We start from the raw sequence: 13,815 nt of genomic DNA on the forward strand, positions 1-13,815 counted from the left end.
TGATTTGGCACCAAATAATTGAAACTTAAAAACCTGATTAATGTTCACACAACCTTTTAGAACTAAAATATGGAACTACTTAGATGCTTTCATGTTTAGAAAGAGAAATGATTGTATGAAATTATGATTCGACTATTGAAAAGAGATAGAGATGACGTGGAATCACAGATTCATACAATCCTTTTCCTGTTTAGAATTAGGATTAAAATTTTTTGAGAAAATTGATTATATTTTTATTCTTTTAAGATATTTAATTTTTTAATATAAAAATTAATTTTCATACATGAGCCAGGCACAATTTTATTATATGTAATAATTAAAATATATTAAATTATTTTATAAATTTTATGAATAATATGCATATTTATATATGTTGGTTTCTGAGTTTTACCATGTGAAGTTGTCATGTGCAGGTTTTAGCTCAATCCAATTAGTTCAATTTGTTAGCTTTAGTTTGGATTGTACGGTTTTTAATCCGGTTGTACTTGTAATTGTTTGATTCTACTATGTGATTACTTAGACAATTATTTTCAAGATTCGAACTCACATCTTTTCTTGAAAATGCAAAACTTATCACTACATCTAACACTTTTTGATATATTATATCATATTAATATTATATTATTACGATTTCATATGTTAAACATATATTAAAAATGCAAACTTGAAAATAATAAAAATGAATTTATAAATTAACACATGCAAAAGTAATAAATATCACTTCCATTTTTTTTTACTAAAAATCGATTGGTTCATTTATTAAAGTAAAGATAAAATACATGAGATAGAACTATTCTAAGTTCTGAGGTAAACTTAGAAAATAGAGAAACATAAAATAAAAATAAATAATTGGAAAAATAGATAGGCAAAAAGAAAAGGAAAAGTAAACTCATTCTCTGGAGAAATTAGCCCTTCGATCTCCCTCGAATCAGAGATTAAACTTCAACTCATAATCTTTCTTCAACCTAACCATAATCTTGTCTTGAAAGAACAAATATCAAAGAAAGTAAACTGGGGAAGCATCACTGTCGATAGTAAATATCCCCAAATCAACATCGAAATCAGAGATTAAGGAGGGTCAAGAAACTTCCAATCAACGACAAGAAAATGAAGGATTTTCCAAAGTGCATCCTCCACCCAATACCAGTCACTGGATCTTCTCATGCCTTCTAGAGTCATTGCAGGGCAAAATACTAATAAAAGCCCATTTTTTTAAAAATTTATTGAAATGGGCCCGGTAAATAATTAATTACCAGAATGACCCAATTCCCCGAAAGCGCGTCCACGTCAGCGCGATGTCAGGGGACGTGGCAGGAAAACGCTTCCTCAAGGAAGCGCTTTGTCCATGTGGACAAAAAGCGCGCCCTCAAGGACGCGTTTTCCTGCCATGCCAGTGCTCCCCTGGGGATGAGTTTTGCCCGCGCGTGAACAGTAGCAACGACTACTTTTTTTACCGTTGGTGACCCCCCCAACGGTAAGAAAAAAAACTATAAAACCCCCTTCATTCTTTTTCACAACTAAATCATTTCTCTCAATTTCTCTCTAATATTCTCTCAAATTCCCCTCAAATTCCTCTCAAATTCCTATTTAAAAAAGCTTTAATTTTTAATTATTTTTAAAAAGTTTTAAATTTTATTTTTTTGAATTTTTTAAATCATAAAAATTTGATCGTGTTAGCAATGGCCGGAGAATTAATTCGTCTTGATGACAAGAACATATTTGTCGAACAAATAAAAATGGTAAGTGTTAAATTTAATTTTTAAATATTATTTAAGATATTTTTTATTTATGCAATTTTAAATAATTATTATTTTATTATTATTATAAAAGTCTGTAGATCGGATATTGCAATGCTATATCCATAATATGCATGGTCCTCCATCACCGTTGGTAGAGAATTATTTGCGGGAAGCGGATTTTTGGCACGTGGCGACAGTAGGCCGGGGATGCAAGTTGGACCCGAAACTCATCAGTACGTTGATTGAGAGGTGGAGACCCGAGATGCACACATTCCATCTTCCACGTGGAGAGTGTACTATCACTTTGGAAGATGTCAATTTGAAATTGGGATTGCCGGTGGACATGTATGCAGTCACCGGGTCTGTTCAATCTGGTGATTGGGGAGCGGTATGCTACGAGCTTTTGGGCACTATTCCGGAGAATATTAACAGAGGTCGGATCGAGATGGATTGGTTACGAGACACATTCCCAGAGCCGTACAAAACTAGAAAGAATCCGATATGCTCGGGCGTACATTCTTCAGATAATTGGAGGTTATCTCATGCCGGACTTGTCACGAAACCTTGTACATCTAAGATGGCTGCTGAAACTCGTTGATTTTAGAACAAATGGTAAATTTAGTTGGGGGTCTACCGTTTTGGCCACATTGAACTGGGAGATGTGCGGGGCGACGAGACCGAATAAAGTGAAAATCGGAGGTTGCCTGTCACTACTGCAGTCATGGGCATGGTTTTGCTTTCCATTTTTACGTCCTTGAGTGGACCACCCATATACATTCCCACTCATAACGAGGTAAATTTTATATTAGATTTTACAATTATTACGTAAATTTAAAATATAATAGTATGCTAAAAATTTATTTAATTAGGTGGAACCATTCGGCAAGTTATGCTCGATTACCTACCTGTCTTGAAGATATATGGCTTCTATTAGGCCAACAGTCGGAAGCACAAGTAAGTATTAAATAAAATAGATATTTCCATCACGAGCTAGTCAATTGGTATTTAGTATTTAGTATTATGTATTATGTATCTAACTAATATTTCTATCATGTTCATATAGTTTCAATAGACACCATACGAGGATCCGACAATGCGGGTAGTAATTCCGGATGAGTACTTCCAAAATCCAAACGCTTGGCATGTGAAAGTCACATTTGTCAACTATGCGACCGTGGAGATGCACCAGTCGGACAGAGTATTACGGTAATTTGGATTCCGACAACCGATCCCCGTGGCACCTGAGGTGTTGGATGATCATCACAAAATCGACTTACGATAATTGCATATGGATTGGCCGAGATTCTGGTCATACTACATCCAAATGTGGGAAGATCGATATGACTATATACCTACTCAGGAATCGATCATCGTTCCAAAGTTATCGTGCGTGCCGGAATACATGTCATGGTTTAGAATCAATGGCAAGCCGTATTTACTGTCAGCAGAGGAGAGGCAGCGGCAATTGCGTGTCCAAAGGAACGACGTGACCCTTTAAATCCAAGAAGAAGGGATGGTGACGCAAGTTTATCAACGAGGCCCAGACAATCACCTGGCCCATCATCAGCACCCATACAATCACCAAGCCCAACAACAGTACCGACACAGTCACCCGACCCAGCAGTTCAACCGACGATACCCACGGTACAGCCTTTTCAGATGATGCTAGGTGTGTATCCTAGCCCTTTTATGTATCATAACTCTTATATGTTTTCTTTTTCTAGTCCTATGGCAGGTTGGAGTCCATGGCCCGATTCATCTCCATTTTCGATTACGCCGAGTGGATTGCAGATGTATAGGCCAGCATCGCACGGGGGATCACAAGAGGTGCCGTCTGAGAGCTATTCTTTTTACCAATCCTCATCACCGTATGAGTTTTAAATAGTTTCGCCGTTGGTGATGTAAACACCTCCATAGTCACTATTATATCAAGGTGGCTCATCGTCCCAACAAACAACCGGATCCCTACGGAGGAACGAGAATCCCATTGGAGTAACCACAACCCCGAAAATTTGGACAAAGGAGGAATCCAGTGCGTAACGTGGCAAATCGGCGACGGCCGCCATGTGGCCTTGAATCCGTGAACACGGAGATTGATTTTTATTTTAATATATTTGTACAAACATCTTGAATATTTTGATATTATTTGATGTAATAAAATATAAATTCTTCTATATTATTTCATGTAATATAATAGAAATTTACTTTTACATTTTTAATATAATAGAAATTCTTTTAAATAAGGCAATATTTTAAATATTTCTATATTATTTCATTTAATAAAATAAAACTTTATTTTGAATAAAGTAAATGTAATTTACTTTAATATTTTTAATGAAATAGATTTTCTTTTAAATAAGTCAATATTCTGAATATTTGTACCAATTTTTGATTTAAAAAATATAAGTAATATAAATTTTTTTTACAATAATGTTCAACTATTACGGTTTGGGCATAATCGGCTTGTATGGCCAGGGTTCCTACACCATCCGCACTACTTCTTTTGGCTGGTTGTTTCTCGGATATCCATATTGTTACGTATTCTAGTCGAGCAAGGTCGACCCTTTGGTTTGCGACGTAATTCTCTATCTGGTAACAGCTTAAAGGGAGCAAACGATACAGACGGCCACTTAGGTTCATCTGGGACCTGTGGGAATACGTGTCTCCAAACGTTGTACATGTTTTCTAATTTGTACACTTCGTCGACATAGCTCATCGGATCAAGACAGAGATTCTGACAAGCTGCAATTACGTGAGTGCATGGATAACGAAGTGCGTCAAACATCCCACAGTCGCAAGTCCTATTTCGCAAGTGTACACGATATTGCCCACCAAGAACACCTTGGTGCGGTCTGTCAAACTCTGTCACGCGAAACCATAAGTTGTCTCAATCGTGACAGACTGTGTACATGGTGTTCGCCCGCGCCTTGGCATTGTTAATTTCTTGCACTACCTTACTGTACCATACATGACCTCCTTGCATCTAGCCTGCATAACTCCCTGCTCGCTTTGGAAATAGCACCGTTAAACGGAAATATGTCTCTCGCACAACCGATGTTATCGGTAGATGGCGCGTTTCTTTTAGAACAGAATTTATGCATTCAGCCAGATTTGAGGTCATATGACCATATCGTAAGTCGCTGTCGTATACTTGTGACCACTGTTCGAAAGGTATGTTACAAAGGTAGTCCGCACCTTCGTCGTTAATTGAACGTAAAATTGCCAACATCTCATGAAAACGATCTTTATTTATTTCATACCTTGCCAATATAAGTTTAGCGAATATTACATACCACTCTTTCAATTAGAATAAATTTAAAATGACAAACAAAATTATATTAATAGAGACTAAATACCCATGTTGGTCACTTGTCGTCGTTCACTCTTAGATGTATATTACCTGTAGTAGTTGGAAGCAACATGTCTTAGGCAATACCGATGGTGTGTGCACTACCACAAGCTTCCCTGTTGATCAATTGCAAGTAGTATGTCGGTGCCCCGGTCCAAAATAACACAGATATCAGGTTGGGGGCACACATGCCTCCTTAACCTAGATAGAAAGAAATCCCAGTCATCAGCTAACTCCCCCGGTGTTATTATAAATGCAATTGGTAGAATTCTTCCACTGCCATCCTATGCCACTACTAGCAATAGCCGATAGGTATATCTACCAAACATAATGGTACCGCCAATTTGTAACAATGGCTTGCAGTATAGAAATGCGTCTCGGCATTGTTTAAAGGTCCAAAACAGGTGTTTGAACACTTGGCATCCACGTAGCAATCGCCCGTTGTAGTACGCATGTTCCGTTTCAAGGTCTGTTATGCAACCTGGGATCTATCTAGCACTTGACACCACTGTCATATTTCATTATATGAAGCGTCACACCCACTATGCATCTTCTCCAACACCTTCTACTTAGCTATCCAAGCCTTGCGGTAAGAGGGCGTGTACCCCATTTGGCTATGAATATTTGCAATTAAGGTCGGCACTGAAGTCCTGGGATCTGCGTTCACCATGGGTAGTATTAAGCTAGCTAACATAACTGAATCCATCTTGAGATGATCTTGTGAAATACCTATAAACGGAGTACATTAAATAATGCAACATTACATAATAACAGTATTATTTAGAAACCCTAAATATTGTACCTGCAGCACATGTATGTGGACCTTTGTACTTTTTTATCTCCCACAACCCTGTCCTTTTCCTCAACGAGACGTAGATTTTCCATGAACATGTATCGTCTTGCACTGCACACTTCGCCTCAAAGCTAATATGTCGAACGAGTCATATGTCACCGGATCAACAGAAGAACAAAATCGATACATAATAGACAGAACTTTCATTGGCGTCATTCCGAATATTTTATGCCTAATTCTTTTACGAAGTTCTGTCAAATCTATGTTCTGGTTAAAAACCAGTCGCACTGTTTCTCTGATAAAAAAAATAACACCGTTCTCGGTGTGGCAAACCTCACCATCATAGTAAATAACAGCATTAATACGTTCACTCATCTTCAATTTCTATTCTTTTTAGCCTCTCTAATTTTTTTTGCTGTAACTTATGCAATCTCAGAAAAATTTTTGCCTCATATATAGCCTTAGGCCAAACATGCGCTACTGTAGCAAAAACGCGTCCATGTGGGAGCTTCTTTCAGTACTTCTGCTAACAAAGCATCCTGTTTAAAGCGTTTTTGACACTATTTACTCAGAAACGTCTACTCAAAATTATTTGTTCAAGAGCTACTGTAGCAAAAGCGCGTCCACCTGGGAGCTTCTTTCAGTACTATTGTTAACAAAGCATCCTGCTTAAAGCGTTTTTAACACTATTTGCTCAGAAACGTCTACTCAAAATTATTTTTTCAGGAGCTACTGTAGTAAAAGCGCGTCCACGTGAGAGCTTCTTTAAATTAATAAATAATTTAATTAAGTAACCCTAAACCCCAAACCCTAATTTATTTTAGTTTGTACTTAAAAACCTTAAACACTAAACCCTAATCTAATTTTTTAAAAATTTATAATTAATTTAATCAAGTAATCCTTAACCCTAATTTATTTGATTTTTCCATAAAACCCTTAACTCTAAACCCTAATCTAATTTTTAAATTTTTTAATTAAATTACTCAAGTAACCCTAAACCCTAATTTAATTGATTTTTCTTAAAAATAATAAACACGAAACCTAATCCAATTTTGAAAAATTTATAATTAATTTAATTAACAAACCCTAAACCTTAATCCATTATTTATTTAATTTTTTCTCTAAAACCCTAAGCTTAAAAACATTAAAACCCTAACTCTAACCCTAAACCAATAACCCAAAACCCTAACCGCAGGACACACGGGCAAAACGCGTCCTTGAGGAAGCGTTTTGCCTACTTGGACATAAAGCGCGCCCTTAAGGGAGCGGTTTTTGTCCACGTAGGCAAAACGCTTCTCCAAGGACGTGTTTTCCTGCTTTGTCACCTGACAACGCGCTGACGTGGACTCATTTTTGGGGAAATAGGGTCATTTCAGTAAATAATTATTTACCGGGCCCATTTGGTAAATTTTAAAAAAAAAATTGGCTTTTATATGTAATTTGCTCGTCATTGCATGCGCCGTTTGGTTTCCATTTCGACCAGGGAAGTTAAAATAACATGAAAGGAAGTTTCCGGCCAACACTTTGGCATCCCAAGTGAGTGAACCAATTTTATTATTCGTCACATATAATTAAAACATCATTTCATTGTTGTATACGTTCTTTTGTGTCCATAATTTACTTATAAGAATAAAGTATAAATTTATTAGTACTATTTTGTACTTAGATTAAGTTTGTAAATGTAATAGAATTTACTTAGCTATGTATTTATTATATTAAAATTTTATGAAAAGTAATGATCATGTATTATATTACTCACGTGGATACAATTTACTTGTTATTACTGTGTAATGCTAAGAGTTGAATTCTTAAAACTTACAACAAACTAATTTTCTTCATGATCTATTCTTTTCTATATAGCCACGATGCAAATATTGCGATATTTCATGCATTGTAAAATAAAGCCAATTTGAAAAGCAAAATCAAGTTCATTTCACATGTTATTGACAACATCATCATACTTTCATTGCTAGTATAACCTAACCTATTCTAAAATTTAACATAATTTGCAATGCAATAAATTTGATATCAATTATTTCCTTATATGCTTTTGGAGCCTTTTTTTATTGATTTCTTTATAAGTCTTTCTTCTTTTTTTTAACATTTTATCGGTTATTCTAGGGTGAGCTTATAATTTTCTTGAATAACGATATCAATTTTCAGTACTTTTCAACATATAACTAACTTAAAATGCACCATGATATCATGAATTTTTTCATTTTATGGCATATTTGATGTAATGTATATATGATCAACAAAACAAGTTTTATACTACATTCAAGAAACATATTTACCTACCTAATTCAAGACTAGATTCAATTACTAACACGATGATCACTCGTTGAACATCAAATTTGATCACCTAATTTAATTAGTTTCAACATTTAATTTCTTGAGTTTTTTTTGGCTTATATATACACATTTCATCCAAGAACAACTTCATTTCAAAGCATCCAAAAAGCTAGTAAAACATTTTTTTTTAATCTTTTTGCTTGTTTCTTTTGTCCTTAGATCTTTTTGCGCAATGGCAAGCTCAAGCAAGAAAACTAGGGGAAGACAAAAAATTGAGATTAAGATCATTGAAAATGAGGATGACAAGCTTATCTCATTTTCAAAATGATGTTTAAGAATTTACAAGAAATCTCTAAGCTCTCCATTTTTGTGGTAGTGAGATTCTTTTTATTGTTTTCTCACTAACAAGTAAGACTTATGTGTTTGGTCATCCTTTTGTTGAATCTATTGCTAAATGCTTTTTGAACCCAAACCAACCTTTTTATGAAACCATTCACACTTCTGTTGAGGCTCACCGTAAGGTAAGAATCAATCAACTCACTAGTCTGATGCGGTGATTGAAAGCATCAAAAATATCCTATCCCTAATAAATAATGAAAAAGAATAGTAAAAGGGAAGTAGGGTCAAATCCTCAGGGACTGAATTTGCACAATATCTTATTCTGTGAAATCCTGACAGAATCTTGCCCAAGAAAACCTACGTGCCTCGAAAAAAATAAAAATAACAAAATTAAAGGTTTGGATCTGGAAATGAAAAATAAAATAAAAACAAAATTAAGAATATTGATCGAAAATTTGAGAAATTAAAAATAGAGTTGAGAGAAAGGAAATTCTTATGGGAGATTCCAGCCTCCAATTGTCTCGTTCCGCCTTGGGTTCAATCCTCGGCTTTTAGATGATCTTTCCCAAACCGAATAAGCCAACTGTAGTGGAAGAGGACACCTACGACCACTAACTTCAGGGATTTAGACTTACGATTTAGTGGAACCTGACTCTAGCCAACAATCGCGTCTGTGGGATCGTCTTATGCTAGATCAACGCTTCTCAATGGCGAATCTCACGCCATTTTGTCTCTTGGGCTCGCCAACCTCTGACGCAGTAAGCTAACGAACCGACTGTGCAACCTTCCCAAAACATACAAAGCGGCTGCCTTTGCATACGTTGAAAAGCTTACTTCTTAAGGGGAATGGACGTAAGCGTCAGCCCCGTAGTGTGGAGAAACGATGAATACTCAGTGAGGAGGCTAAGTACGGAATCTAAGCCTCAAGAACCCTTTTTGGAGAATATCGACAACCTTCGGCTGGTTGGGTTTAGTGACTCATGATTGTGATGGAAAAGAAAATAAATATAATAAAAATAAAGATTTTATTGAAAGGAAATATGAGAAGAACACAAGACTAGACTTTTGGGGAGAGAGTGTTTACAGAAAAAGATGGATCTCTTTTGAGTCACTTCACCCCCTATTTATAGTGCTAGGGGAGATAGTCTAATCCTACTTAAATTCCCAAAAGATAAATACATTTAATTGAAGATAAATAAAATAAAATCCTAAAATTAAATAATCCTTAATAATTATCTTAATATTAATTATCCTAATATAATTAAAATAGAGTCTGATAGAAGAAAATCTCTTCTTTTTGCATTTCAACCCTTGTGTCCTCCATGCTTGCACTTTTGGCACCAACTTTTCCTTATGTCGCACATTGGATTTTATCTCTAAATTCACGCTTTTGGCCCTTAATTTTGCTTTTGCCTCAAATTTAGTCCTTATGAGATAAAAGATCATAAATAGCTCAAATTAGCAGGATCATACTCAGAATAAATACATAATTAATACATAAAAATACGTTATTCTAGAGTGTTATCAAATTCCCCCTACTTAGCCCATGCTTTCCCTCAAGTATGGTTCCTATCTACTGTGAAAGTTAGATTCTGCTATAAAATAAATACCACTCCAAAGTTTTATAAAAATCAGTCAAAAATGCATATGAAAAATAAAGAAAACCCTAAGCTTGCTTTAAGTAAAACAAAAAAAGATTTCCAATTAATACACACAAAAATTAGAATCGACTTGAATTATTTAATGAAAATTAGGTAAATTACCAAACCTACCAAGACACCCTATTTGTTTCCTCCTTTAGTCCCCAAATTATATTTTTTCTTTTTTATTTATTTATTTTGATTTATATTTATTTTTTATTTATATTTTTATACTTTAGGAATATACTAAACCTTTTGATGCGAAGAGAGATGCCAGCCAAGCACCCCACCCCGGTTACTTAGCCCAGCAGACTCCTAATTATATTTTTTTCTTAAGAACACATCGAACCTTTTGACGCGAAGAGATAATGACCAAGCACCTCACCGGTTACTCATTAACATGTTCTTAAAATTAATTCGGTTAGCGAATTTTACCTAACACGTCACACAACCTTTTGACACGAAATAGGATGACAACCCAAGCACCCTACCCCGGTTTCTCAGTCAGTCAAGTTTTTAAGTTTCACTCATAACCACTGAAATATTAAACGACATTTTATTAATAACTTTTTTTATGAGGACTTTAGAGAAAAACAATCAAGTGTCAAAAATAAGTTTCAGTAATTATCTTAATAGTCATGAACATATTTTAGCATGCAAACATATTAAGTGTCCACTTTGTATTAAACTTGATCAATTTTACGAAAAGCAAGATAAAGTTAACTCTATGAATCACAATTATTTTTAGCCTAATAAGAATAAAACAGTGGAGATGGCATCAATTATGGAAAATCTGTAATTTCCTCAGAAAACAAGAATCATGCTTATATGTCAAACAGTAGGCAATTCTTGGTAAAAATCTTGGGCATGAAAAGAGGCAGAAGATTCTAAATAAATATGGACAAAATGGAGCCTCAAGTAGTAACACCAGCCAAAAATAATCACAGCAACAACAACAACAACCAAAATCACAGCAGAAAATTACAATAATAAAGAAGAGTACCTCCCCCTACCGAGAGCACATTGTCCTCAATGTGGACGAAAAGAAATAAATAGGTAGAAAAGTTTAGAAAAACTCCCCGTGTTGTTACTGTCGATCACATATGATGGCAATGAGCTCGGTCAGTTGCTGGCCAAATGTTTCAAGTCGGGCCTCAATGCGCTCTAAGCGTTGCTCAACTGTTTTCTTCGCATTTTCACTCTATTTTATCTAAGCAAAAGAAGAAAAATTTATTAATATCCAAATAACTAATAACTAATAAAATAAAATAAAATAATAAATAAAGTAAAGAAAATAAAATAATAAATAAAATAATAATTAAATAAAAATAAAAATTTGGTTGCCTCCCAACAAGCGCTTGTTTAACGCCGTTAGCTCGACGCCGTTATTGGTTCTATGGTGGTTCCAAATGGATTTTCTCAACCGTCTGGGCTTAAAAATTCTCATAAAACGGCTTCAACCGCTGGCCATTGATTACGAACCGCTTTCCAGATTCTTCACTCTCTATTTCAATCGCTCCATGTGTGAACATTTCAGTAACAATAAAAGGTCCTTGCCATCGTGATCGAAGCTTACCTGGGAATAACTTTAACATAGAGTTATAAAGTAAAACTTTTTGTCCTATCAAAAAATGCTTCTGAGCTATTCTCTTATCGTGAAACAACTTTGTCTTGTCTTTATAAATGTGAACATTCTCGTAGGCATCATTGCGAATTTCTTCTAACTCTTGGATGTCTAATTTCCTTGCCTTTCCTACGAGTTTTAACTCCAACTCTGGTGCCTGTATAACAGAAGGTAACAGTTTAGCATTTGGAGATAATAACTCATTAACAAATTCAAATTTATCAAGTTCATAATTATCTCCATAAGTTGACTCAAAAGAGTCAATTATGTCGATACGATTTACGCTCAAGATTTCGCTTGGATGGCTAATGGCGTTGTAGACATTAAACTTTACGATCTCCCCATCAAACTCCATCGTGAGAGTTCCACTTCGAACATCGATTTTAGAACTAACTGTACTAAGGAACGGTCGACCTAGCAGGAGATCTGAAAATCCAGGAGTGTTATCCTCCTCCATTTTGATCACATAAAAATTTGCAGGGAAAATAAGCTCGTTAACTTTTACTAGAACATCTTCAAGGACTCCTTCTGGATGCACAACAGACCTGTCCGCCAATTGAATGATAACACCTATTTTTGTTAAAAAAACCCACGTTAAGTGATTCATAAATAGAATATGGCATTACATTTATAGAAGCTCCTAGATCACACATAGCCTTCTTAATTCCTAGATGGCCTATTTTGCATGGTATTGCAAACATGCCCCTATCCTTGCATTTTGTCGGCATTTTCCGCTGTAACACTGCAGATACATTCTCACCAACATTCACCATTTCATTACTTGTTAATTTTCGCTTGTTGGTGCAAAGCTCTTTAAGAATTTTAGTATACCGCGGTATTTTCTTGATGGCGTCCAACAACATAATGTTGATCTCGACATTCCTAAATGTTTCAAGAATTTCCTTGTCCTCTCTACCTCTTCGACACTGGTTGAATCATTCTGGAAATGGAGGTTGAATTTTAGGTAATGGAGGCTTCGGTCGGACCTGTTCGTCTTTCTCGGGTTTTTCTTGGGCGATTTCTTGGCCAAGATTCCTGTCAAGAATTGGTTCCAGTACCTTTCCGCTTCGCAACGTTACTGCATTTTCATTTTGTCTAGGGTTTGGTTCTGTTTGTGACGGCAGCTTCCCTTGAGAGGTTAATTTCTCGATCAATGTGGTCAACTCTCTGATGGACGCCTCGGTTTTCTATTGGAAATCCTTTACCTCTTTTTGGAAATTGAGAGTTTGCTATTGAAAATCAAGAACATTAGTTGCTAACTTATTGACCATGGTTTCTAGAAAATTACCTGAACCTTGAGGCTGTTACGAAAATCGATTTTGGTATAACTGGTTATTTCGTGGATTGGCCCCATAACTTAAGTTAGGATGGTCCCTCTACCCTGGGTTGTACGTATTAGCGTATGGCTCGTATTGAATTTGTGGCGGCCTAGGGAAATTTCCCATAGCATCCAGATGGGCCATGGTATCATCATACAAACTAGGACATGCATCAGTTGTATGATCAGGTGTAGCACATATTCCGCATAACCGGGCTGTCTTCGCTTTTTCTGTAATAAAAGAGTTCATCATATTAGTAAGTCTATCAACTTTATCCTATAAGGTTGAATTACTTAGCTGGTGAAACCTTCTAGGGGGTTTAGTATTGGCTCGAAACTGCTGAGAATTTACAGCCATCGTGGAGATCAAGTCTCTCGGTTGTTGGGGAGTCATGTTGACCAATGCTCCTCCACTAGCAGCGTCTACCATATTCATCTTCATGGGCTTCAAACCTTCGTAAAAATATTGGAGGAGAGATTGCTCCGTTATACCATGTTGTGGGCAGCTTGCACACAACTTCTTAAACCACTCCCAATAATCTTAAAGGGACTCAGCTTCTTTTTGCCTTATTCCAACGATCTCTGTTCTTAGCTCAGCTGCTCGAGACATTGGAAAAAACCTGTTCAGAAACAAATGAGATAGATCAGCCAAAGTTGTAATAGATCCATGGGGTAAATAAAATAACCATTCCTTAGCGGAATCTACTAGGGAGAAAGGGAA

At 35.8% G+C, this 13,815-nt stretch overlaps 1 protein-coding gene across 1 annotated transcript; it reads right to left on the reverse strand.

Moving 5' to 3' along the window:
• Positions 1–11,585: 11,585 nt before the first annotated feature.
• On the reverse strand, positions 11,586–13,130 carry LOC105779094 (uncharacterized). The gene is made up of 4 exons (XM_012602845.1): positions 13,065–13,130; positions 12,763–12,963; positions 12,476–12,702; positions 11,586–12,321 (listed from the first exon to the last, which is right to left on the reverse strand). Exons 1-4 carry the CDS (start codon positions 13,128–13,130, stop codon positions 11,586–11,588), a joined length of 1,230 nt encoding a protein of 409 aa, XP_012458299.1.
• Between the last annotated feature and the right edge of the window lie 685 nt (positions 13,131–13,815).

Source organism: Gossypium raimondii, chromosome 4 (genome assembly GCF_025698545.1).
Source record: "Gossypium raimondii isolate GPD5lz chromosome 4, ASM2569854v1, whole genome shotgun sequence".
Lineage (NCBI taxonomy): Eukaryota > Viridiplantae > Streptophyta > Magnoliopsida > Malvales > Malvaceae > Gossypium > Gossypium raimondii.

What these genes read in the sequence shown, in the direction of transcription:
- LOC105779094 (XM_012602845.1), bottom strand. Translation starts at nt 13,130, where the DNA reads ATGGGGCCAATCCACGAAATAACCAGTTATACCAAAATCGATTTTCGT. An exon ending in GTAACAGCCTCAAGGTTCAG is followed by an intron (nt 12,964 to 13,064) that starts GTAATTTTCTAG and finishes GATTTCCAATAG; the next exon opens with AAAACCGAGGCGTCCATCAG. An exon ending in AAATGCAAGGATAGGGGCAT is followed by an intron (nt 12,322 to 12,475) that starts GTTTGCAATACC and finishes ATTGGCGGACAG; the next exon opens with GTCTGTTGTGCATCCAGAAG.